At 37.6% G+C, this 25,884-nt stretch overlaps 1 protein-coding gene across 1 annotated transcript in view; it reads right to left on the minus strand.

Moving 5' to 3' along the window:
* Positions 1 to 24,872, minus strand: part of LOC108710252 (solute carrier family 23 member 1) — a 71,944-nt gene extending 47,072 nt beyond the window's left edge. Inside the window, exons 1-5 of the mRNA XM_018251395.2 lie at positions 24,764 to 24,872; positions 10,957 to 11,115; positions 6,960 to 7,117; positions 4,093 to 4,255; positions 455 to 636 (exon numbers count right to left, since the gene is read on the minus strand). Of these exons, the coding sequence (XP_018106884.1) occupies positions 455 to 636; positions 4,093 to 4,255; positions 6,960 to 7,117; positions 10,957 to 11,115; positions 24,764 to 24,835 (734 nt within the window). The 5' untranslated portion in view covers positions 24,836 to 24,872. The remainder of the gene's footprint in view (positions 1 to 454; positions 637 to 4,092; positions 4,256 to 6,959; positions 7,118 to 10,956; positions 11,116 to 24,763) is intronic.
* Positions 24,873 to 25,884: the final 1,012 nt, after the last annotated feature.

Consider the following 25,884-nt stretch of genomic DNA (forward strand, 5'->3'; position numbering starts at 1 on the left):
TGTGTTGCTGGGGTAGGTTTTACTGTTATCTGTAATATTGTATGTGACATATTCCATATTATTACATAAATGTGACCTTAGGCTTTGTGTCTTTTATCTGGTGATTTATACATCTTGATGGCCCCCTTGTTTTAATGGGACAAAAAAACTCATAAATGTAGTTTGTGATATTTTTGCTCATATGCTATACAAGCTCAAGTGCACTGGATGTTCTGTCAGGCACAATTCACAGAGCACAGTTTGCACTGAGCTAGGTCAACTAAAAACAGTACTCTCGTGCTCTAGCACTTAAACCTAGACCTTTGTAGTTAAGCCCTATAATTTTAAAAAGTACAATAACTTATCAGAATGCACTGGTAGGGAGAGAGAAGGTTTGTAAGCAATTTTTCCCCTAATATTATTTTTAGTGGATTCCAGTAGATGTATACAAAATATTAATATTTTGCCAACTTACAGTGCAGCTATTCCCCAATGGGCACCACATTTCTTTCCTGCTTCCCCAAATAATGAAAGTCCTATAAGTGTTATGGTTGGTGTTATAGCTAGAGGTCCAATAAACCGCAACAGAAATCCAATTAATCCAGTGAATCCCAGCAGGACTTGCAGTGTTGAAGCCACTATCACTGCACCTTGAATCTTAAAAAAAAAAAAAAATCTGTAAATAAATTTGAACAATGCTTTTTTTTTTTACCTTTACCAAAAAGTATTCTGCTTGTGTTATTCTGGTTATGTTAAAGAAAATAATGTCTACCTATACTGAGTTACTAATTATGATTATTATATTACTAATTATGCAAATTAAACTATTATATTCTGAAGGTATTTGGAGAGGAAATGGCATCCAATTTGTGTCAATATAATTTAATTTGTTATTCCCCAGTTTATTTAATATGTATGATTAAAGTTAATGCAGGACACAAGGCTAAATGCATTTGAAGATAAAAAAGTCAATGACGTATTGGCACACAGAATAGGATATTTTATAATTCAAAATGCTGGATATAATTTCATGAATTATATCTGTGCAAACCATGCAAGATATATACAGTATCTTCTTGGAACTTGCTGTCCTTTTTTAAAACTCAGGAACTCAAGACGTATTAAGAGTCATATGACAAAATTTTGAATGTCATGGGTTGCATAAAACCTAATCGATTAAGGGAAATTATTCTAGTTATACACATCTGTTGGAATATCTGGGTTAATCTTCCACTACTGTGGGACTTCACCTAGTGATTAGGTCTGTCTTGGAAGCCCCTAATGGTCTCTGGATTGGGTTTCTTACTTGTTACTCCTTAATGCAGGGGTCCCCAGCTTTTTTTATTTATTCAAATGTGGAAAAGTGTGGATCGAAACATAAGCATATGAAAAGTTCCTGGGGGTACCAAATATGGACTGTGGTTGTCTATCGGTAGCCTCTATGTGGACTGGCAGCCTACAGGAAGCTCTGCTTGGCAGTACACATGTTTTTTATGCAACCAAAACTTGCCTTCAAGCCAGGAATTCAAAAATAAGCAAATGATTTGTGGTCACTTGAAGCAACTTCCAGTGGGTTGGTGAACAACATGTTGCTTACCACAACTGGTTGGGGATTACTGCCTTAATGTATATAAGAGAAGTGATACAAGGCCCAGGTCTCACCCTATTTAGTAGTGAATTGTTCAAGTGTACCTGAAACAGAAGAATTCAGTGAGAATGTTGTTTCTAATGTAGTGCATATGAGTGGCATTTGGGGAGAGAAATTCCGCAGGTGAGGACTAGATAGTGTCAGACTAGCTTATTCCTAGGAGTGTGAGGGGCATCTAGTATAAGCAGTTCTGTGATTCACACAGGAGAAGAAATGTAGGACAGGGCTGTATTTATATAAAGGCACCAGAGGGCCTTTGCCTAGGGTGGCAGGTCAGGGGGGTGGGCCTTGGATACCTGTATATTGAATTAAATTGCTTCCAAATCTGGTGGCAGGGCTAGGGGTGAGGGGACACATGTAGGCATGCACAGTTGCAAAATTAGATGGGTGCATTTAGGTCCTGTGCTTCATGTGGCACTGGACCTAAATACTGGTTTAGGGTTCATACCTCCTGTCAACCACTGCTAAAGCAGGGACTCCACTGGATAGCCCCAATTTAGTGTACCTTTTCTTTGAAATGTTTTACCTCCACCATCTCTGTTCAGAGAAACAAAAGGTCTATTGCACATCAGCATAAGCATGCCAAAAAATACTGATACCATAACTGTTGGTCAGATGCAATCCCACTCATCCACTATTTGATGGAACACTAAAGAACATTTCAAGTTGCCATTTGAATAACAACCGCAGAGTCAGGGATTTAATGGTTTCATTGTCTACTAACATTAAATGATGCTTATATGTTTAAATCATCTGAGAATTATAATGGTATTATTATTACTTAAACCAGATATAACCTAAATCTCCATTAGTATTCTTGATTCCCATAAGTGGCAGCTTTTCCTACAGACACTGAGGAATGAGAAACCCAAGGCTGAGCTGTCTGTCTGCTAACGGGGCAGAGGTGAAAGAAATAATGGTCAGAAATAATATTGATGTCTACATCAGTTAGAATGTATTTGTTCTGTTCAGGAGACAGTCTGTAATTTATGCTGTACAAGTCAAACGAATAAGTTGTGTGGCTGCACTCAGGAACCATGTACAACTTATACTGTAATGTTAACTGTGACATTGCTATATTACAGTTTATGCCATATAAATGTGCATTAGAAAATTAGTGACAACAAATTGTGTAGTAATTAGAGGAAGTTATCAGGAAGTATTTGTGCAGGTTTACTGACGAATACAGGAAAAGGGTGGCTACAATGAAATGCCGGCAATGAAAAGTCCAGGATTACTCATTTTCCTGGTCCAGAAACACAGGAAAGAGAAATTAACTGTATAAAGGAAATGTTAATGAGATCAAATTATTTGAACATGTACTGAACTTGTCCTGCTCTTTAAATTCTGGCTTGACTGTAAGTGAAAATAATCAAACAGCAATTACATGTAGTACAAACAGGCTGTTAAAAGTTATGTCAAGGTCAAGACTGTTGTTAAAACAGGAAAGGTGTTTTCACTATTTTCTATTTGGTTCGTATAAGCAGCAGGAAATATTGTTGTGCATTCATTATATTCAAATATTTTTTTACTTTTTCCAAATGATTTAAGCTTCAAAAAGCTTTATTAGTTCCTTGACATACTGTGCATTTCAATTTCAACAACTATGTTTAATAATCCCATTTACTATTTATACCGCAACCCAGGCCTGCTCCCTGTTCTGATCCTGGATTTTGCCGATTCTCCCCCACCCCTGATCGTGGCTGCAAATAGAGGTACGTGGCGCACTGGGAGGATGGCCAAGGGGAGGTTCACGACTAAGGTGGGGTGGGCCCAGGGATACTCTGAGGTGACAGCTAGTTCAGAATTGTGTATTAAAATATTCTGCCTGGCCACTCAATCTGAGCAATCTCTAGAACTGATCCAATGCTAGCAGCAGATGTTAGCGTTCATCAGCAAGTGCTGAGCTTAAACACTCTCTCTTCTCTGGAGGATGGATACAGCCATGGTGAAGCTCTGCCACATTTTCATCTGCATTCTTGCAGTGTTAAAGTAGGATAATAAGTCCATTCATATAGTGCCAAGCTTATGCTTTTCAGTTTCGTTTAATCAATGGGTTTGGATAGAATCTGTAATATGACAGAATATGCTCTTACAACAATTTCTAGTATTTGAGAGGAAAGGACTGAGATACAGTCATATGAGTAAACGGGATGTTCACTCCTTATTTTTCTCTGCTGTACTAAACAATGCACATTGTTTTCTGCCACAACAGAAAGATTATTTGAAGCATAGTATCCCTTTAAAACCCATGTAGGCAGAGCTGACTATATGTCCTTAAAATCACAAAACATTTTTTTTTCTTACTGGATAAATTAGTTTGTGAGCATCAGGGAATACAAAGAATTTCAATAAAATACAGCCTTCTTGCAAATATATCAGGAGAAAATGAAGTAGTATGAATTCCTCAAAGTATATTTGGGGAATTCAGTACATGGTGATTGTAGTAGCCTTGAAAATATTACTTCTCTCATGCGCAATTTCCAGATATCGGGGTCCTTTTCAGAATAGTTTGCAGTTCCATTATATATAAGTTCATCATTATTTGGACATTGCCACTTTGGCAAAGATAATATAGCTAATGTTGGAGTAATGAGGCTGAAGGTACCCCCTTGAAGAATTGGCAATCTGTGAAAAGAATGATAATAAAGAAAATTGAAGCATATAATATAAGTGATTAAATTGGATCAAATATGAATATTATTATAAAAAGGGGATATATTTCTTTAAAGTACAATAAACAAAATGCACTAGTGGATTTCTAAAGTGTATTGACTAGTGATGGGCGAATCTGTGCCTTTTGCAAATTTACAGAGAAATTTCCGATACTCCAAAAATTTCACAAAACGCATTGAAGTCAATGGGCTTGCAAGAATTTTTATGCAACAATTTCACAAATTAATTGAATTTTGCCACAAATTCATATCTGGCAAATTTATTCACCCATCACTAGTATTGACAATTGATGCCTTTCAATACATTTGTTATATTTTAGATCTCTCTTCTAGGTAGTCTTCAGGACCACAGACAGATGCTAATACTTCAGAGAGCTCCTAGGGGAATATTTAATAAGATGAGTAACAAAAGCAGTGTTGAAATGCACAAAACATAACTGATTCCATGGTATATTGTGTAAAATATTATGTATTTATAAAGCTGTATAATGATTTTATCATCATTTCTCATGTAAAAAGAGAGCTTGAAAAAAAGACACTTGGGAAGTACCAACTAGCACCAGGTGCTACTAATTTTTGCACAGCTATTTAAACAAATTTTAATACCAGAATTTCTTTGCTGTCTGAATTTCTCATTGGCTTCAAAGTGTTACACAATATTTACTGGTGTAAATTAATCAGGCCTGGATTTATAAAGCAGATGCCCATAGGCCAGACAGCACGGGTCCCCCGCAGCATCTGCAGGCACTCATTTGTCAAGTCTAGAACTAGGGACTTTAAAAGATTGTCAATCTCCTGCATCTAAAATCGTAGCACCCTAGGCCAGGGCCTTTGTGCTCTTCCTACAAATCTAAATGTGAAAATAATGGTGTAAAACAGTGCACACGTTTATAAATAGCACAATTAGCTCTTTATATTGGATTATTTTTACATCTGCAAGTAATTCACTCATAAACACTATGGCTGAGCTTTATAAATATGGCATTTACTTTTGCATCCCTTTTAAAACTCTTTTTGGCATAGCATATATTTTCCACACCTTTCTAGAAATGCTATATATATATACACACACAGTATGTCTTGCTTTGCCTCTGTATTCTCTTTTTCCCTATTTATAAAGAATTTCAAAATAAATGATAAATTTAACCCAAGACAAAGTGTCTTTTGGGTGTTATGCATGGTTTATGGGAAGTTGTTGGCTCAGTGTTTGAACTGTGAGTATAGAAATAAAATCCTAAACATTCAGTACTGTCTCTGCTTGATCCTCCTGAAATGTTCTCCATGGAATATTCCTTAATTGGTCAAGAGTTCACTGCAATACAGACTACAGTAAACAAACTATAAGCCAGAGGGGTGGGTTGATATAAGCTGACTGTTCCCACAGTACAATCAATCTTATAGGAGAACTCTGGATGGAGAGGAGAGGTATGCTGACGAGCTTGTAAGAAATTTAAAAGGAATTTTTCTCTCCTTTTGTCAATGAACAAAATCCAATGATGCCAGTTTACCCTGTATACTAGGCAGGGTATAACTGTTCAATCCCCCAATATCAAGACAGGAACAATATACTCAATGATGAATTTAGACACTTGTTACAATATTTACAGTATACCCTTCCCCCTGAAATATGTAAGTAAAGTGGCTAAGTATCTGAACTGACTATTAAATGTGAGCCATTCCTCTCTTGCTATTGCTGGCATGCTTACAAATATCACATATTATTTCAACCTGTTAAGAAAATAATTAATGTTTGGTAGATATTTTTAATGGAAACATAACTAAATATTCTATATTAACATACCAGGTGAAAAGGGGGTCTCATAAACCCCGGCAAAAGAGGAGTTTAATACTGCCAAAGAAAAAACTACCAGTGAACATAGAGCAGCAACATCAAAGGTAGTAAAGAGGCAGGTCTAGAGGAGGAATCACGGTCCTAGGACATTTGAACAGTTTTTAAAAAAAATGTAATACAGTTGTCTCAGAATTAATTCAGAGAATTAGGACGGGCACCTACAAAGCAAGACAAGGATAACTTTTATGGAGAAGAGACTGTGTCCACCTGAATATCACACTGCTAGATATTGATTATGGACATTCAAAATCACATTTCGAAGGCTCTGCCCATATTTGGATGATTGTGTCAGTTACAGTCACTGGGGCTCCAGAAGCCTAAAGCTTTGGTTTCTTCCAGTGTCTTACAAATGTTGGCATCACACAGTGTTCTTGTGCCAGCTAGCTTCATGGCAGCAGTTGGCACATTGTGTAACATTGTTTTATCTTTAACGAATCGGTGGCCTTTTCGTTTCCAATTAATATCTCTGTGTCTACTTAATGTGGTGGATAGAGATGGGCACTAGAGTTCCATCTGGTCCTAAGCAGCCCATTTTTGTACAGTTCCATTTTTAGGTTCCACATAATATGAATGAGGTTTTGTTTTCAGGTTTTGTTGAAATGTGCATTTATGCAAAGCAACTTGTTTTCAGGCATTTTACCTGATCACCAGATATGTAAGCAATTCCCGATTGGAAGACAGCTTCCACAGCACAGCATTGTGGTGTGAAAAAAAACTTGGATGTGACTATTCACCATTTCTGTTGGGAAATATTTAAATGTTATATGTAATATACATTTCTTAAAGCTGTTCCATGTTTGCTTACCTTGTGCCTATGGTTGTTTGAAGAAGGGTGCAAATCCCAGATACAAAGAATATGGTGCATATCAACTGGCTTTTCACATAATTGTCATGTTTTACACACAAAGGTTCAGCTAGGATTAATGGAATTGCTATTATACCTCCAAAGGCCAAAATATAATGCTGAAAAATAAAGTGAATGTAAAACAACAAGGATACAAGTATACATCATTGTCAGTACAGACTATAAACTCATTACAGTGTATTCAAATTTTGTTCCACCAAGACTTGTTCCTCAATAAAATAAGAGAATTTTACATAATAACATAATACATAATATTAATACTTCCGAAAGTTTCACATGTTTGTTTTCCCTTTTTATTTTTGTTTTTAAGAACGGCCTAATAGGACAGTATGATTCTTCTCCTTATTTAATTTCAATCCATCCGAGGGGGTTCAAAATTTATAAAACCAAGCACCAGTGAGTCTTCCCATTCCTATTTACCAATTTTTACTTCATTTATAATCAATACTCATTTATTTATAATCCACATATCATATATCTATTTCAACCCACATTTCAATCCTGATTGCTTGAGGAAAAAACTTTTATAGTATGTGGACCTAATACTATGGAACCTTCTACAGATGGTAATAGAGAAAATATATGAGATGAATGAACAATGTCTCCCACTATGCTATTTGCTCGTTGAATTACCAGCTTCTTATAAAGTTGAGAAATAGGCAAAAGTGGGATTTTTATAATTCATTCTGCATGCAGGTTTATAATATGTTTAATCATTAGAATCATTAGACAAAAGCTAGGTAAAACCAGGGTTAATAAGAAATAGTTAATAATCATGATGCCAGGGAAGTTGATTTTAAAAACTTCAGAATTGACAACTAGCACATGGATGCCCCAATAAATAGTTTCTGCGGCGGATTTCCATCAACGTGTTCCCTGTCAAGATACTATATATATAGTGGATAATGTACCCCCTACCTTCGGCCTTGTGCTTTTATATGGTCACATAACTCCAAGGTGACTTCTAATATCTTTATAAATTTCAGTAGGGGGTACATTATGCATTATAATCTACATTTTGTGTGAAATGTCGGGAGGGAGGGGTCGGCGTCCAATTCTGGTCAACGGCATCCAAATCGGGTGTGCCGGGGTCCAATTCGGGCTCACCGGCGTTCAATATGAACACGGCGGCGCCAAATTCGGATGCGCAGTGTCAAATTCGTACGCGCAGCGTCAAATTCGTCGGCCGGGGACCCCTGTTATTATATAGTAATGAAACTCCTCCGTAACTTTTAATATTCTTATAATTTACAAAAGGGGATACTTTATTCACTATATATCTGAACTTGAAAACACATCATAGGTCACTGTTTTCTCAGATGGGACATTCACTCTGCCTGAGAAAACATGCACTAGCTTTAGCAAATTAAGTCTAATAGATATACAGGTATGGGACCTGTTATCCAGAATACAGGTACTCGGGACCTGGGGTTTCACGGATAACGGATCTTTCTGTAATTTGGATCTTCATACCTTAAGTCTACTTGAAAATCATGTAAACATTAAACCGAATAGGGTGGTTTTGCTTCCAATAAGGATTCATTATGTCTTAATTTGATCAAGTATAAAGGTACTGTTTTTTCATTACAGAGAAAAAGGAAATCATTTTTAAAAATTTGGATTAGTTGGATAAAATTGAGCCTATGGGAGACAGCCTTTTTGTAATTTGGAGCTTTCTGGATAATGGATTTCCAGATAACAGATCCTATACCTGAACCTTTTTGAGAAACATCAGGATAAATACTGTAGAATGTGGTAAAGGTAAATATATTTAAGTAATGTATAGCTAATTTTAGAGGATGAAACTAATCAACTCAAGTTTCAAGTGCAAGAGTTTACATTCCTGACAGGCAATACCTCTGCACAAGTGGGCTTTAATGATGGAACAAGGTACTATGATATAAAATGCAGAAAAAAATTTAAGTTATGTCATATACAGCTTCAGAGCTCCTGGATCAACTGGCAGCACATGGACCAAAAGCATACCCAAACACTATGGGGCAAGTTCACTAAGATGCGAAGTTGCGCCAGGCGCAACTTCGCCGCACTTCGCCGCACTTCGCCAGGCGTAGTTTCGCCAGCGCTCCGCAAATTCACTAAAATCCGAAGTTGCGCACAGGGGTAGCGTAAGGTTGCGAAGTTGCGCTAGCGTTGATTCGCTATGTAAAGCGCAGTTACGCTAGCGAAGGCTAATTTGCATACGGCGCGAAATTCAAATTTCAATGGAGGAATACGTATCAGCACTACAAATGCCTAGAAAACCTTCAAATCAGCAAATAAAAATTTTATTTTGCCCTACACATGTGCCCACTGTCTAGGTAAGTTGCCATGAGTCAGGAAATGTAGGGGGGAAGGAGGGGAGCCCCAAAAAATTTTTCGATCTTTTTCAGCCTATCACCCATCATGTAGAAAACACGCCAGCGTTTTTTGGGACTTAGAAAAAAATGTGACTTTTTTTGAAACAATCCCTATCTACTCTATTGCGCTTCGCCAGGTCTGAGGTGGCGAAGGAAGTCTAGCGTAAAAGGTAGCGTTCAGTACACTGCGCAAGTTAGTGAATTTGCGTAGTTACGTCGCTAGCGAAAATTCGCCTGGCGTAAGGGTGCGAAGTAACACTAGCGAAACTACACCAGCGTTCGTTAGTAAATTTGCGCAGTAACGAAAATGCCAAACGCTAGCGAATTAACGCTAGCGTTCGGCGCTTCGGCGCTTAGTGAATTTGCCCCTATAATGGAAAGCAGCTGGTTGCTCTTGTGTTTGCCATATCCCTAATAAAACTGCCAATACATTCATGGGCTGCAAACTTTTACATTACAGTTATAAAAAAATTCTGCCAGAAGCTCTGTTTGATCTTAAAGGGGTAAACAAATAGCTAACTCATATGAACAATGATGAACAAACTGGTATGCACAGTTACAGCCACACTTGTATGTTTACTACTAACTTCCACTTACAGGTTTCTGTCTATCAGTAAAACAATGTCCGACAAGTTCAGTGACAAAGCAAAGCTTCCTCTTTTTTAACAATAGTGAATGAATACAAAGCTGACTCTCATGTTTATACTGTTTAAAGGTACAGAAACCATAATATAATAGTGAATTCAGGAAAACATCCACATTCAGTAATTAAGAAATAATTTGACATTTTAGCAAAATATGCAAAACAAAGGAGGAGGAAGGGTGGAATGTCATACCTCCCAACATTTTGGAAGTAAAAAGAGGGACAAAAAATTTTTTCCCGCACGTAGCGCAGCAATTTTTTTGACCACACCCTTTTCTGTGGCCACACCCCCTAATTACCATGTTCGTTTTACAAAATTTGGCAGGTTATGAAAGTTTGAAAAAATTTCTCCTTATCTAAACTGTGTTTTTTTGTCTCAAAATTGTTACAAAGTATCTTATTTGCTCCTGTTAGCTGTTCTGGGCTCTCTGCTAAAAGCCAATTAAGTGAGAAACTTTGTTTCTTTTTCTGGCTGTTCAGTGCAGAGAAAAGAAAAGAGGGACTTTCCAGTACAAATGAGGGACTGCGGGTTGAGCTGTCAAAAGAGGGACTGTCCCTCCGAAAAAGGGACAGTTGGGAGGTATGGAATGTTTCTACCTGCTCAAAAGATAAGGAAGTGAACTGCTTCTTCCCCTGACATCACATCCCTGTCTTTCTCCGCCCCCAGCGCAGCTTTCCCCTGCCTTAACTCATTCCTTCTCACCCACACACAGTCACAGCTACATCTGATTCTGCCAATCTTTAAACATAAACCAGTGTAATTTGGCTGCTGGTCATTGAGATTCCTTGTCATGCAGTCCCTACACTTATAGCTCCAGGGCTTTCCTATTTACTTCTTATAGACTAGTAATATAAATAAGAGCATTCAGACGTATTTATTCACATTTTTTATATACTTTTTTTTATTTTGATTTGATTACCTAATAATAAAACCAACCTGGAATGCTAAAAGTATGCACAAATACCATGGCGGCCTGTCGTTGATACTATAAATTAGTGTGATGCCTTTACAGTTCTTCTTGTCTTTTTCATTCACCAATAAAACCTCTCCAAATTCAGTAGCGGCTTCCACTTCTGTTTCATTCTGTTCTTTTGTCTGTAGATAAATTGAAAACCTTTAGTTTATAAAATCTATTTTAAGAAACCATATTATAGTGTACCATGCAGTAAAAGCTCACACAGAAACACTCAAGCACACTAACACTTGTCTATATATTATTGTCTATTGTAATGTACCAAACATGTATAATTTCCATCCATGAAAAGGAAATAATTGTTAGTGCATGCAGACCTACATATAATTCAAGTTAAGGTAAATATTTTCACTTTGTTACAGGTCCTGTAATAGATACAGGGGCAGAGAGAGCATTTGCCCTAAGCCCAGAGCATCAGATGGGACACTGTGGGGGAGGGGGACTAAATTGAAGCAAATTATGTTTTATACAAATTGCTATTTTAGTTCATACCGGAAGGCACAACTTGCAACACACCAGAGCCACATTATGATTGAGCTTCTTGTAGCTTTTCAAACAAATACTTCAATTTGAACCCAGTTTGCCAAATTTAGTAATTTAAAGGGATACTGTCATGGGAAAACATGTTTTTTTTCAAAATGCATCAGTTAATAGTGCTACTCCACCAGAATTCGGCAATGAAATCCAATTCTCTAAAGAGCAAACAGATTCTTTTATATTCAATTTTTAAATCTGACATGGGGCTAGACATATTGTCAGTTTCCCAGCTGCCCCCAGTCATGTGACTTGTGCCTGCACTTTAGAATGGAACTACTTTCTGGCAGGCTGTTGTTTCTCCTACTTAATGTAACTGAATCAGTCTCAGTGGAACTTGGCTTTTACTATTGAGTGTTGTTCTTAGATCTACCAGGCAGCTGTTATCTTGTGTTAGGGAGCTGTTATCTGGTTACCTTCCCATTGTTCTGTTGTTTGGCTGCTGGGTGGGGGGAGGGAGGGGGGTGATATCACTCCAATTTGCAGTACAGCAGTAAAGAGTGACTGAAGTTTATCAGAGCACAAGTCACATGACTGGGGCAGCTGGGAAACTGACAATATGTCTAGCCCCATGTCAGATTTCAAAATTGAATATAAAAAATTCTGTTTGCTCTTTTGAAAAATGGATTTCAGTGCAGAATTCTGCTGGAGCAGCACTATTAACTGATGCGTTTGAAATGCAGTATCCCTTTAACTACAAAAAGATACTGAAAGAGCCATTTTAATACATTTAATTCACCATCCTGTCAGCCAAAGGCAAAGCTCTTTAGTTCTTTTTTGGAAGTAGTGACTGGCAGCTAGAGGTGTTTTGACTGTCACAATATTCTGGCTCAGCACAGCAGCCATCGAAATGTCCTAGGTTTCCATAGTCTTAAAAGGGCAGTTTACATAAAATTTACTTTTAACATGATTGTAGATAGGAGTATTAAAAGTACTAATAGCCCTAGTACTGTTGTACTTTTGTAAGCTGGCATGTCACAATGACATTAAAAAAAACACTCTTGCTAGTTTACAGAATGAAGCAATACACAACATTCTTAAGGCATGTATGCAGCTTCAGCTAAACCAGCATGGTGGTTCAGTGGCTGGCACTTCCATCCAAGGCATGTCAAGGAGTCTGTATGTTCTTTCCTATACCTGCTTGGGTTTCCTCCAGGGTCCTCCACCCACACTCCAAAAACATATGGGCAGATCAAATTAAAACATTAAAGGTGTACAGTGTAGTGGTTAAATTTCATTTCAAAGTTTCCTGGTTCAACTTTGCAGAATTATATAACATAATCAATGACATAGGAGACATTGCTTAGATTTCAGAACAGCATGTTCTACTGAACACATTGAAGCAACAAACTTGTCTAGTATACATATTTCCCTAATTACTGTCACATTCTTAGAACTGTGACAGTTGACAGGAAGATAGGATCTTCACATTTATTACCATAAAAAAGGATAAAAAAAAGTTCAAGAATGCATGCAAAGGTGGCCGTTGTAATATGAAACATTTCTGTATTTGCACATGTTACTCACTGGTGGTTAAGGAGGATGCTTTTATAAGCATTTCTACAGAAAAACAGATTTCCACCTTTATACTTTGAAATATGGTGTAATGACAATGAAATATAGTCCAAGTATTCACTTCTTTTCTTGAATAGCCATCTGGACCTGGACTGCACCCGGGCACATCTAGTTCCTAGTAAACTTGAGCGTTGCTGTATATGCCCGTATTTCTCTAAATTTAACATTATAATATATGCTGCTAAGTGGCATATGTCTAGAATTTATAAAAATCTGAATAAAAATGTGCAATCTGTATGGCTATTTGTACTTTAAGGCTCATTGAAAAAGCATAAATATATGAAGTGCAAGCTCTGAATATCCCTAAATATTCACATGCCCCCACTAAGAAGTGTATTCTGCAACAAGTGTACAATTCTTCATTTACATTCACACTTGTAAAATTGCATTAGCATTTTGTTTGCCTCAGTAAGGCTGTGAATTGCATTATTTCAGATGCTGATTAGTTCATAGTGTCAGATGCTGATTAGCTCATGGAACAAGCCAGTTGTGTGTATAGCCATAGTATTTTAAAGGAAGCCCTGAAAGTTACACCTACTCCAGGCAGATATTAACAGATATACAGAGCACCAAACCAGAACATAGATTTTAAAAATGGTAACATGAGGCTTAAGCTAATGAGTAGAGTGTGAGACTGTCAGCACTGCAAAGCCATGAATCTATATGAGTCTTATAGGAGTAAACCTAAAAAATACCATATTCAGTAAAGACAGGGTTTATGAACCATTCCCAGATCAACAAAAGCAGCAGCACTCCAGTAATTTGAAAAAAAGTGAATCTTTACATAGGGGCCGATTCACAAAGGGTGGAATATCGAGGGTTAATTAACCCTCAATATTCAACTGGGAATTAAAATCCTTCAACTTCGAATATCGAAGTCAAAGGATTTTAGCGCAAATAGTGCGATCGAACGATCAAAGGATTATTCCTTCGATCGAACGATAAAATCCTTTGAATCAAACGATTCGAAGGATTTTAATCCAACGATTGAAGGAATATCCTTCGATCAAAAAAAGTTAGCCAAGCCTATGGGGACCTTCCCCATAGGCTAACATTGAGTTCGGTAGCTTTTAGATGGCGAACTAGGGGGTCGAATTTTTTTCGACTATCGAATGGTCGAATGATTTTTAGTTCGAATAGTTCGATTCGAAGTCGTAGTCGAAGGTTGTAGTAGCCCAAAAAACACTTCGAAATTCGAAGTTTTTTTACTTCGAATCCTTCACTCGAAGTTAGTGAATCGGCCCCTTAAAGTTCCAAGGCAGTATATTAGTAAGAAGCTATTTATTGCCATGAAGAAACACTCTAGACCAGAGGCGTCCAAAAGATAGATCGGGATCTACCAGTAGACCTTTAGCTGGTGTTTAGTAGATCTCAAGACACTGTAAACAAACAGCTTCACTAAATTACCCTTCTGATTCATTCTTTACATTCAGATATTGTTAAGGCTACATAAGAAATAGCTGTTAAATATAGCAAAATGTATCTTCTCAAAACTCAATATAACATTTAAGTAATACTTTCTATGGAACAGAATGCTAACAGTGATATTATGGATGTAGATCATAATGGGACAACATCGCCAAATGTAGACCCCGCATAAATAAAGTATGGGCACTCCTGATCTAGACTAGTGATGAGCGGATCTGTCCTGTTAGGCTTTGCTGAAAAATATTCAGTGGAAAATTCCAGAAATGGTGAAAAGTCACATTAAAGACAATGCGTCTTTTAATGTGGCAACTTTTTTGTGCAATTTAATTCTGGGCCAGATTTATCACTAGGCAAGTTAGGTACATGCCTAGGGGCACATGAAATGATAAGGCAAAGTGGAAACTGGCAGATATTAAGGGGCAAATTTACTTAAGGTGAAATATCCGAATTGAAGTGGAAGGATTTACCGCAATTCGTTCGATCGAATGATTAAATCCTTCGAATCGTTCGATTCGAAGGATTTTAACCCATCGATCGAACGATTTTTCTTTGACCAAAAAAAGATAGCAAAGCCTATGGGGACCTTCCCCATAGGCTAACATTGACTTCGGTAGGTTTTAGGTGGCGAACTAGGGGGTCTAAGTTTTTTTTAAAGAGACAGTACTTCGACTATCGAATGGTCGAATAGTCGAACGATTTTTAGTTCGAATCGCTCGTTTCGAAGTCGAAGTCATAGTCGAAGTTCGAAGTAGCCCATTCGATGGTCGAAGTAGCCAAAAAAACATTTGAAATTCGAAGTTTTTTTTCCTCTATTCCTTCATTCGTGCTAAGTAAATGGGCCCCTGCGTAATAAAAAAGGTTTACTTTTTTTAGATTCTATTCAGGGTCAATTGGACTTTTAAAATATCTGACCATCATAAACACTGCTTCAAGTTCAGTGTCTAGGGAGTCGAGAGCTCTCAACTACATGTGAATAATAGGCCTGAAGTATAGAGGTAAAAGGAGACCAGACTGAATTTTGCTTTGGCGTACCAGGTATTGGGATAGTAGATGCCTAAGCGACAACTGCTACTGTCTAAGGAAAGCATTGTATTTTACTGCTCCTGAATTTCTGCTCTATTTCTACATGAATCCTCTCCCACCTCTGGGATTCTGCACATATCGGCATCAAAGCAAAGCAAATTAATGGCAGAGCACAAATCATACACTTGAGCTGGCTGCTCCTCTGCTTACTGCTATAAACAAATCATCAGCTCACATAGGGAGGCTACTCCAGCTTGCCTTTGTACAGGTTGTAAAAGATTTGTGGGATTTAATGACCTTGTCTCCCTTCCCTGTGGGGGAGCAGAAAGATAGCAGTCAGATTTCAGGTGGTGCATACAGACTATTTGATAATACCTAGAATGTTTCTCATTTCCAAGAAAATAAAAGCATGTCCATGGCAGAAGAGGGATTATGTTGGAGGATATTAACCCTTATCGTCTTTATAGAGCACTAGTATATTTTGTAGGACTTCAGAGAATTTCATTCCCTGCCCCAGTGGAGTTTACAATCTAAGGTCCCTAGCTAGCATATTTGTTTGTGTTATTGTAATACATTGTACTGCCATATTATTTGTGAGTAACTTAACTATCATTTTGTGACCACATTAATACCCATGTCAGCAAATTTCAGGGTTTTTATGGTGCTACTGGTAACCAATAGTAACCAATCAGTAGATAGCATTTACTAGTCACCTGTTTAAAAGCAAACCTCTTTTTGCTGTGGCTTACTGCACTTTGGAAAACTTTACGCCTTTTATTAGATTAGAAGTAGTGTAATTATATTAATACTGATGCACTGTTCCTTCATGTGATGTATAGGCACAGTAATGCACACTTGGGACACTGTACACTATTCAATGTTCTTTGGGCCTTTTAAGCACTTTTGTATAGTGTAAATGTATTGACAGTCTACAAAAATATATATTGTGTGGTGATGGCTGGGAGAGACAAACTGATTTTATGCAGATTTTACCCATTCCATACCAACTTGAGAGATGGTAGCAGTAAGACTGCAGGCACAAACCTATATTTATATATATATATATATATATATATATATATATATAATTCAGTAAGCAGGACCCGCACTCGTTCAAATTCAGTGAAATAAAAGTGTCTTTATTCACAGGTTCATTTTCCAACGTTTCGGTCCTCACTGGGACCTTTTTCAAGGATGAAGAAAAAGGTCCCAGTGAGGACCGAAACGTTGGAAAATGAACCTGTGAATAAAGACACTTTTATTTCACTGAATTTGAACGAGTGCGGGTCCTGCTTACTGAATTGTATTACACTTTGACCAACGCACCAACATCGATTGAAACAGATCCGGAAGGAGTGCGTCCACTGAACCGACAGTATATATATATATATATATATATATATATATATATATATATATAGATAGATAGATAGATAGATAGATAGATAGATAGATAGATATAGTTAGATATATATTTTAGGGATGTACCGAATCTAGGATTCGGTTCGGAATTCCGCCAGGATTCTGCCTTTTTCAGCAGGATTCAGATTCAGCCGAATCCTTCTGCCTGGCCGAACCTAATCTTAATTTGCATATGCAAATTGGGGCGGGGAGGGAAATTGCATGACTTTTTGTCACAAAACAAGAAATTAAAAAAGTTTTCCCCTTCCCACCCCTAATTTGCATATGCAAATTAGGATTTGGATTCGGTTCGCTGTTCGGCCGAATCTTTTGCGAAGGATTCGGGGGTTTGGCCAAATCCAAGATAGGGGATCGGTGCATCCCTAATATATATATGTGTATAATATATATTGTGAAGTTTGCCAGCAGCAGTAAAATAGCAAACGAAATTAGGCTTGAATTCAGCAACACAAGTCGACAAAATATAAAATAGCTTACTTCAAGAAAAAACAGTGTCCCCAATGCAGGGAGTAAATAATCTGGTCTTTCAGAGGATCTTTCCCCAGTGAACAGCAAGTTACATCCACATGTCTCTTAAAGGGATGGAGCAAAACCTAAAGAATGGGGATATATACCTGCCATACAGTATTTATCCTTTCCAACTTGTACAGGTGTGGGACCTGTTATCCAGAATGCGCAGGACCTGTGGTTTTCTGGATAATGGATCTTTCCTTAAAGTGATACTGTCATGGGAAAAAAATTTTTTTTCAAAATGAATCAGTTAATAGTGCTGCTCCAGCAGAATTCTGCACTGGAATCCATTTCTCAAAAGAGCAAACAGATTTTTTGATATTCAATTTTGAAATCTAACATGGGGCTAGACATTTTGTCAATTTCCCAGCTGCCCCAAGTCATGTGACCTGTGCTCTGATAAACTTCAATCACGCTTTACTGCTGTACTGCAAGTTGGAGTGATATCACCCCCCCTCCCTTTCCCCCCCAGCAGCCAAACAAAAGAACAATGGGAAGGTAACCAGATAGCAGCTCCCTAACACAAGATAACAGCTGCCTGGTAGATCTAAGAACAACACTCAATAGTAAAAACCCATGTCCCACTGAGACACATTCAGTTACATTGAGAAGGAAAAACAGCAGCCTGTCAGAAACCATTTCTCTCCTAAAGTGCAGGCACACGTCACATGACCAGGGGCAGCTGGGAAATTGACAAAATATCTAGCCTCATGTCAGATTTCAAAATTGAATATAAAAAAATCTGTTTGCTCTTTTGAGAAATGGATTTCAGTGCAGAATTCTGCTGGAGTAGCACTATTAACTGATGCTTTTTGAAAAAAACATGTTTCCGATGACAGGATCCCTTTAATTTTGATCTTCATACCTTAAGTCTACTAGAAAGTTATTTTAACAATAAATAAACCCAATAGGCTGGTTTTGCTTCCAATAAGGATTGATTAAATCTTAGTTTGGATCAAGCACCAGGTACTGTTTTATTATTACAGAGAAAAAGGAAATCATTTTTAATAATTTGGAGTATTTTGATAAAATGGAGTCTATGGGAGATGGCCATTTTGTAATTTGGAACTTTCTGGATAACAGGTTTTCAAATAACGGATCCCAGACCTGTACAATATATTTAAATAAACTTACAGTTTACAAAAGTGCTTAAAAGCTCCAAAGAACATTAAAGAACATACAGTGGCCCAAGTGTGCATCTAACTGCATGCTTGCGGTCAACCCAGCTAATTGAGATTTCCTTGGATATTTGATTCTTACGGTTAAGCAATAAACACATGTGTGTGCGTGTGTGCATGTCTGCGTGTGTGCGTGTGTGTGATAGTACAATAGTGCTTTGTAACACAAGCTTTTGCCATAATGTCTGAAGAAGATCTGCCACACATAGTTTTTTTTTAAAATTAATATTGGGAACATTTTATGTTTTGGTTTAGAATTAAATACTGACATTACAAATATGTCCCTTATGGTGTTAAATATTTTCAGTGCTGTAAATGTTTGTGAAAAGACTGATACTTCATTGCCACTGCTATTAAGGCACAGCATGTCCTGAAAATGGTATCCATTTGCTTATTCAGCACATAACTTTTTTAACAGAACAAACAGGGGACAGTACGGGAGATAAGGGAAAGAGAAATGAAGGACAGCATTTGATATTTGCAAATATGTTTTATCTGCACTAAGCAGAAAATGACAAAGCAATGCTAAGCATAGCAGTCAAGATCATATCTTAGAATTCTGGTTTTATAATGCTTTAGAGAACGGCGGAATCATCTGAAGTTACTGGGCTGGGAAAGTCTTATAATACTATAATAGTCTTATAATAACGTCTATTAAAATAAGGAAAATCTTTTTGTTCTTGGAAGGTCTGACCTGTTTTCCGAACATGGATCTCACTGTCCGTTATTGTTACGTCCCTTGCGAGAAGGGACATTGATCTTAAAATATATACCGTACAACAGTATTTCGATTTGCAGTGATGCTTTTATTGTTTCTGTTAAATTAGGTGGAGTTGTCACACAAGGTATTTCAGTATTTTAAAACTAGGAAATTACAGGATGGAAGACAGTAGGTTGGTGCTCTACACTGGGAACAGAGAATATACTGCAGTACCACAATTTTTCCACTGTCTTCTATTGAAAAGGATACAAAAGACTTCTGTGATATGAGAAGCATTGTACTAAATAATTGTGGTGTCAGAATATATTTAAAGCGGAAATCAGTTCATATATGGAAAGAACATTCAGTAGATCCCTGATACAGACAGGCCATATAATAGCTATCATGTTAATGTTTAAATACTCACTTTTAACTCCCTTTGATTTAGGAACAAAGTAAATGGTTATCCAGCTGTGCGGGAATTAAATATATGATTTTCCTAATGGTATCTCAAGTATTTATGTAAAACAAAGTTGTGGTCATACAGCGCCACCTACTGCACTCTGTATTCATTTAATCCCTTGCCGTGGTCTATATTATCAAAATGCGTATTCCCTGTGCCATTGATTCTCTTAAAAAAATATGTCCACCAGCCCTGGGCTCTATTTATCTTACTCTATTTCTCCTACTCTTTTTCTCCTGCAACTCACCCTTAGATTTGCACATGCACAACATATTACATTTTCCCATGCCCAGACTAGCAGTCTGGATTCTGGCAAATGCTAGAGGGTCTGCTGTAAGATGCCATCGGCAGTCACTATCTATCATAACTATAGGGTTCTGTTTGGGCCTCTGTGCACTTGAAATGCCAGGGGCTATTTTGAATCCCAGTCTGGACTTGCTTCCTACTTTCCAGTTCTGCTTATGTACAAGTCTGGTGCAAGTGATCACTGGGTTGGCTTGGCACTTAGATAAAACCTCTAGAACAAAGCAATTTTATTCATGGCTTATTGTCACCTACCAAATTGGCAGCCCCTTTTGTAATAGGCTTTCTTTCTCTTTTAATTCAGAACTGCCCAACTGGTGGCCTATGGTATGAATATGGTCATCCAAAGGATTGTATGGCTTCCAGCCTGTTCAATGAAAGGTTCCTTTGTATTGTATCATAATCTTTCTTGACCTCAAACATATCTATGTAACTATGATGGTCAGTTGGCCAAATTCATATGAAAGTGAAATAGTACTGGTTAATGACTCATTTGTAGATTTTGAAAACCAGCATATTACTATTTGTAATGTACAGGAAGGTACAATGTATTTAAACAATTCTGTTCTTCTATTATTACAAATTGGTCTAACTCTCCCTCTCCAGCAACTACTATCCCTCACCTATTCACTGCTAAAATGTCCTGGGTACTTCTGGTTCCTGTGCCTTAACATAAAACTTTATACCTTCAAGAGAACAATTCACAATTCACTATTAACAATAATAGAACAGACAATAGCATATGAAGAAAATCAAAAGAGCATCAATCAGGAACATTTTCTAATTGCTAGTGATGAGCGAAATTATTCGATTCGCCTCTGGTGAATAAATTCGTGAAAATTCGCTGGTGAAAATTCGCCGGTGTCAAAAAAATGGACGCCGGCATCAAAAACAGACGCCAGCGTCAAAAACTAGATGCCGGTGTCCAAAAAATGGACGCCGGCATCGAAAACAGACGCCAGCGTCAAAAACTAGACGCCGGTGCCGTTTCACAAATTTTTTGCCGTTTTGCGAATTTCACTGGAAATTCACAAATTTTCCAGCGAAGCAAAACAGCACAGATTTGCCCATCACTACTAATTGCAAATAGAATTATATCAGCCCTGGTGGCTCTTGTCACTGTGACTATTTAGTTGTGACAATTTCACAGCACATGTCTCTCTACTAACTGAACCATTTCTATTGAAGCCCAATCTCTAGCTTAAAGGGGTGGGTCACCTTTAAAGGAATTGTTCAGTATAAAAATAAAAACTGGGTAAATAGATAGGCTGTGCAAAATAAAAATGTTTCTAATATACAGTAGTTAGTTAGCCAAAAATGTAATGTATAAAGGCTGGAGTGACTATAATATATGGAGTGACTGGATGTCTAACATAATAGCCAGAACACAACTTCCTGCTTTTCAGCTCTTTTGGTTTCCACTGATTGGTTACTAGAAAGTAACCAATCAATGACTTGAGGGGGGGGGCACATGGGTCATAACTGTTTGCTTTTGAATCTTAGCTGCATGTAAAGGATCAATTGCAAACTATCTGAATTATGTTCCATGTGGCCCCTCTTAAGTCACTGACTAACTCAGAGTTAGAGAGCTGAAAAGCAGGAAGTAGTGTTCTGACTATTATATTAGACATCCAGCCACTCCATGCTTTATACATTACATTTTTGCCTAACTAACTATATTAGAAACATTTTTCCTTTAAATTAACTTTTAATATATTGAATGGCAAATGCTAAGCAGCTTTTCAAGTGGTCTTCATTATTTATTTCTTATAGTTTTTTTTAATTATTTGCTTTACTCTTTTCAGCTTTCAAATGGAGGTCACTGATCGCATCTAAAAAAAACAAATGCTCCGTAAAGCTACACATTTATTGTTAGTGCTACTTTTGATTACTCATCTTTCTATTCAGGCCTCTCCTATTCATATTGCAGTCTCGTACTGAAAGCAATGCCTGTTTAGTAGAGTAATTTGGACCGATTGCTGGAATTGAAAATTGAAGAGCAACCACAAATAATAAATAATGAAAACCAATTGCAGATTATCACTCCCTACATCATATTAAAAGTGAAAGGTGAACAATTCCTTTAAAGGAGAACTATACCCTTAATGAAAAGAAACACTACCCCCAACCCTACATAGACCCCCCTCCCTGCTCCCCACCAGCCTAGCTGCTACCCCGGGTAAATGCCCCTAACTATTTACTTACTTCAGGGCATTGTAGTTCACGGGCACCATCTTCCAGCCATTCGGTAATCTTTGGGGTTTTCTTCCTTCACTTTTCTGTGACTTTTGCATGCACAGTTGTTGTGAAACAGAAGATTACTCCAACTGTGCATGAGCTGATAAAATGCTCTCATTCTGAAGATTACCAAAGAGAAGAAGATGGCGTCCGTGAACTCCAATGCCCTGAATCTGCACCGAGGGGTAAGTAAAGAGTTAGAGGCATTAACACAGGGTAGCAGCTAAGCTGAGGGAAAGCAGGGAGGGTGGTCTATCTAGGGTTGAGGGGTAGGGTTTTTTGATTAAGGGTTGAATTCTCCTTTAAGCACAAAGCCACTATTTCCACTAACCTCCTTGGCAGGGTGACAGTTGCCCACATGTTATAGCAGCACACTGTCTAGTCCTAATATGTCAGTCACCTGGATCAGTGAAGCATCTTCTTCAAGCTGAGTTGTGCACCTTGAATGTTAGCCAGGTCAAATAGATTCTTCCTCCCTCTCGACTCATTGATATAGGTTACACTTACAGAGCCTAGTGGATTCCCAGTTTGTGACCAAACTGTGGGATTGCTGTCATCTACTGACGAAATAGTAAATTACACTTTTGCATAACTAGAGAAACTATAATTCACCTCTTTACACTGATGGTGTAAAGTGTTGTACAGGAATGGATTCAGGGCAACATCGTTTTAACAATCTCATTGCTGAAATACATTTGACACTATGTAAGGAATCTCCATTGCTTTAATGAGAGATCACTACAAGACTGATAATTTCATGTAGAATTTCTCATCAATACGAGTGTAGTTCATTAATTTTATTGCTATTGAAATATGTAGATGAATTGGTACACAGTAGTGTAACTAGAAGCCCATGGGGCAAAACTTGCTCCCCTACCCCAGGCTACCCCAGGCATCATACCCCCTCCTTCTGATATACCCAGGGCCGGACCAAGCCAGCCAGGCACCCTCAGGGCCAGATTTACATAGTGGGTGCCCTTAGGCCCACTGCCGTTCGTCGCCCCTGTCCCCCCCCCTTTATTCATGCAAATTTTAATCATCAATGGGGATTGGCGCATGGGAAATTTAAAAAATTATTGTATCTCCAGTGCATCCCAGTGTTTTTGAATCAATGTGGGTGTGGTTGGGCAGCATGCCGCCCCCCTAAAATCCTGATGCCCTAGGCTGGGCCTAGGTGGCCTTTCCAGAAATCCGGGACTGGGCACCCTAGGCAACCTGGCCAGCTTTGTCGATCCCCCCTCCATTGCGGCAATGCGCAAATGAGCACGACCTTGGGGACCTGCACATGTGAAGCTCTACCTAGAGGAGTAGGGGATTGCATAAAACTAAGTGGGAGCAAGGTCCCAGGCTAGGTGTAGGCTACAGAAGAGGTACAGAATGTAAAATTACTCGGCTGTACAGAAAACAACTTGCTTTGTACCAAAGTATTATGTTTAAAATAAAGAAATGTTGCTTATAATACACATTCATTTAAAAGCATAATGCCTGGGTTATATTCTATTGATTTGCCTTTTCCCTGCACTCCCTCCTTTATCCTTTGATGAACATCATACAGCAGCTTTATCAAACAGAACATAAAGCAAGGGCATGGAGTTAAGAACCTTGTAACCAAGCTTATGACCCTGGAAAAACAATATTTATATTAGACAAGAAAGTGGGAGCTTGCAGGGAAGAGTCTCTGGTGCATTCCTATATGACAGTTCACAGTACACAGACACCTATACTAACTATGCTGTTACACAAAGGAACTATTTCATCATGTTAAATTTACTTAAAGGCAAAATGTAACTAACTATAAACCACTTATATATGAAACATAATATTGTAATAATCCAATATTATGTAAAATCTATGAAATTAGAAGTGTTGGAAACTGGTTTCTAAAAATCCTTACATCAACTCTTCAATGAAAATGCAAAATCTCATATATATTTTTCCAATTCTGGCATTCATTTCCCTGCCATTTTTATCTATATATCTGTTCTCTTTATGTTGCATATAGCGCACAATTCACCTTATAACAGAACCTGGATTATGCCACCATCCACCCTTATATGCAGTCTATGAAACAAAACAAAAAAAACTGAGGAACAATGAGGCACTGTGACTGTAATAACATATAATATCAGGCATGGGGAGTAAACATGACAAATTAAATGTACAATAAAAAACATCAGAAGGCTAAATCTATCATACGAAGTGTAATAAAAGAATATTAAATATATAGAAGCTTAATTGCAGTAGAACCCAATGTTGAGCACAGTCATGGGAGGTGAATGTACAGTAATAATTGCAAAGAACCACAAATGGAATATGTCCAGAGTGACCTGTTATATATTACTTTTATAGCAAAATGCAGCATATATACTGAAAAAGCCAATCTATTTGTGATTTACCTCTTTTGATGAACAGTTTAAGTCATTCATATCCAACGAGTCCCTTTTATCCTTATTTCTGTTGTAAGACATTTTTGCTCTTTCAACCACTTCAAAGCACAAATGACAGGACAAATACAAAACAGCATAAAATAGTAAATTATATCAGCTATATATTCACTTGGTTTGTGAAGTAACTTAATAATTTACTCTGCCACGGGGTCATTTACCTTAATTATTTACCTTCCAGCTCTACAAAGGCACCATTTTTTCTTTTTTAGGTAACCTGGAAAAAAACCTTTAAAAAGTTTTAATTTTTTTTACTTTCCTCCAGATCATTAATGAATTAAGAATTATTTGTACAATGCAGTAGCTATTTGCACAATAAGCAAATGATAAATATATAATAATGTATTGGTACTGCATGTAGTCTTTGACTGTTCTACCTATTTTGATTAATACAGTATATTTCTAAAGTGTTCAAAAAATGTATAAGGGGTCAACACAGTATCGAAGAGCAGGACCACTAAATCCACACAAAAAAAATCCAGCAGGAGGTGCACAGCGCAGAATTATGCCTGACATATGGCAATTGGTTAATAGAAGGCACAATTGTGACCAACATCCATCGCTGTTAACGTGTGCGTCTAATGAAGTGCAAGTTAGTGGACAAGTAGGAAGCAGTACATTTACATGATTATTTCTTCCTGTCTTTCATGAATACAGCACTGCAGAATGTAGGTAGCACTGTTATTACTGGGGTGTTGTGATAAGCAAATTTTTTCGCCAGCCATGGATTCGCAGTGAAATTTCGCCATAAAATTTTCGGTGAAACTGCAGCAAAAATTTGCAGAGGAAAAAGTCTCCAAGACTAAAAGTTGCCATAAGAAAAACATCCATTGACATTAATGCTTTTGGACAAAAAAGTTGTCATTAGAAAAAATGGCCATTGACTTTAATGCACTTGGAGTCAGAAAAATTGTCACGCTCATAAATAATTGTCGAGCGTAAAAAAAAAAATTGACACCCATTAACTTCAATGCGTTTTGCAAATTTTTCGGTGAAACGAAATGGGACAGATCACTGATCACCCCATCACTACTGGAGAGGTCAAAGGATGTCTTTTCAAAACTGAGAGTATT

The sequence above is a fragment of the Xenopus laevis genome, chromosome 3L (assembly GCF_017654675.1).
Source record: "Xenopus laevis strain J_2021 chromosome 3L, Xenopus_laevis_v10.1, whole genome shotgun sequence".
NCBI lineage: Eukaryota > Metazoa > Chordata > Amphibia > Anura > Pipidae > Xenopus > Xenopus laevis.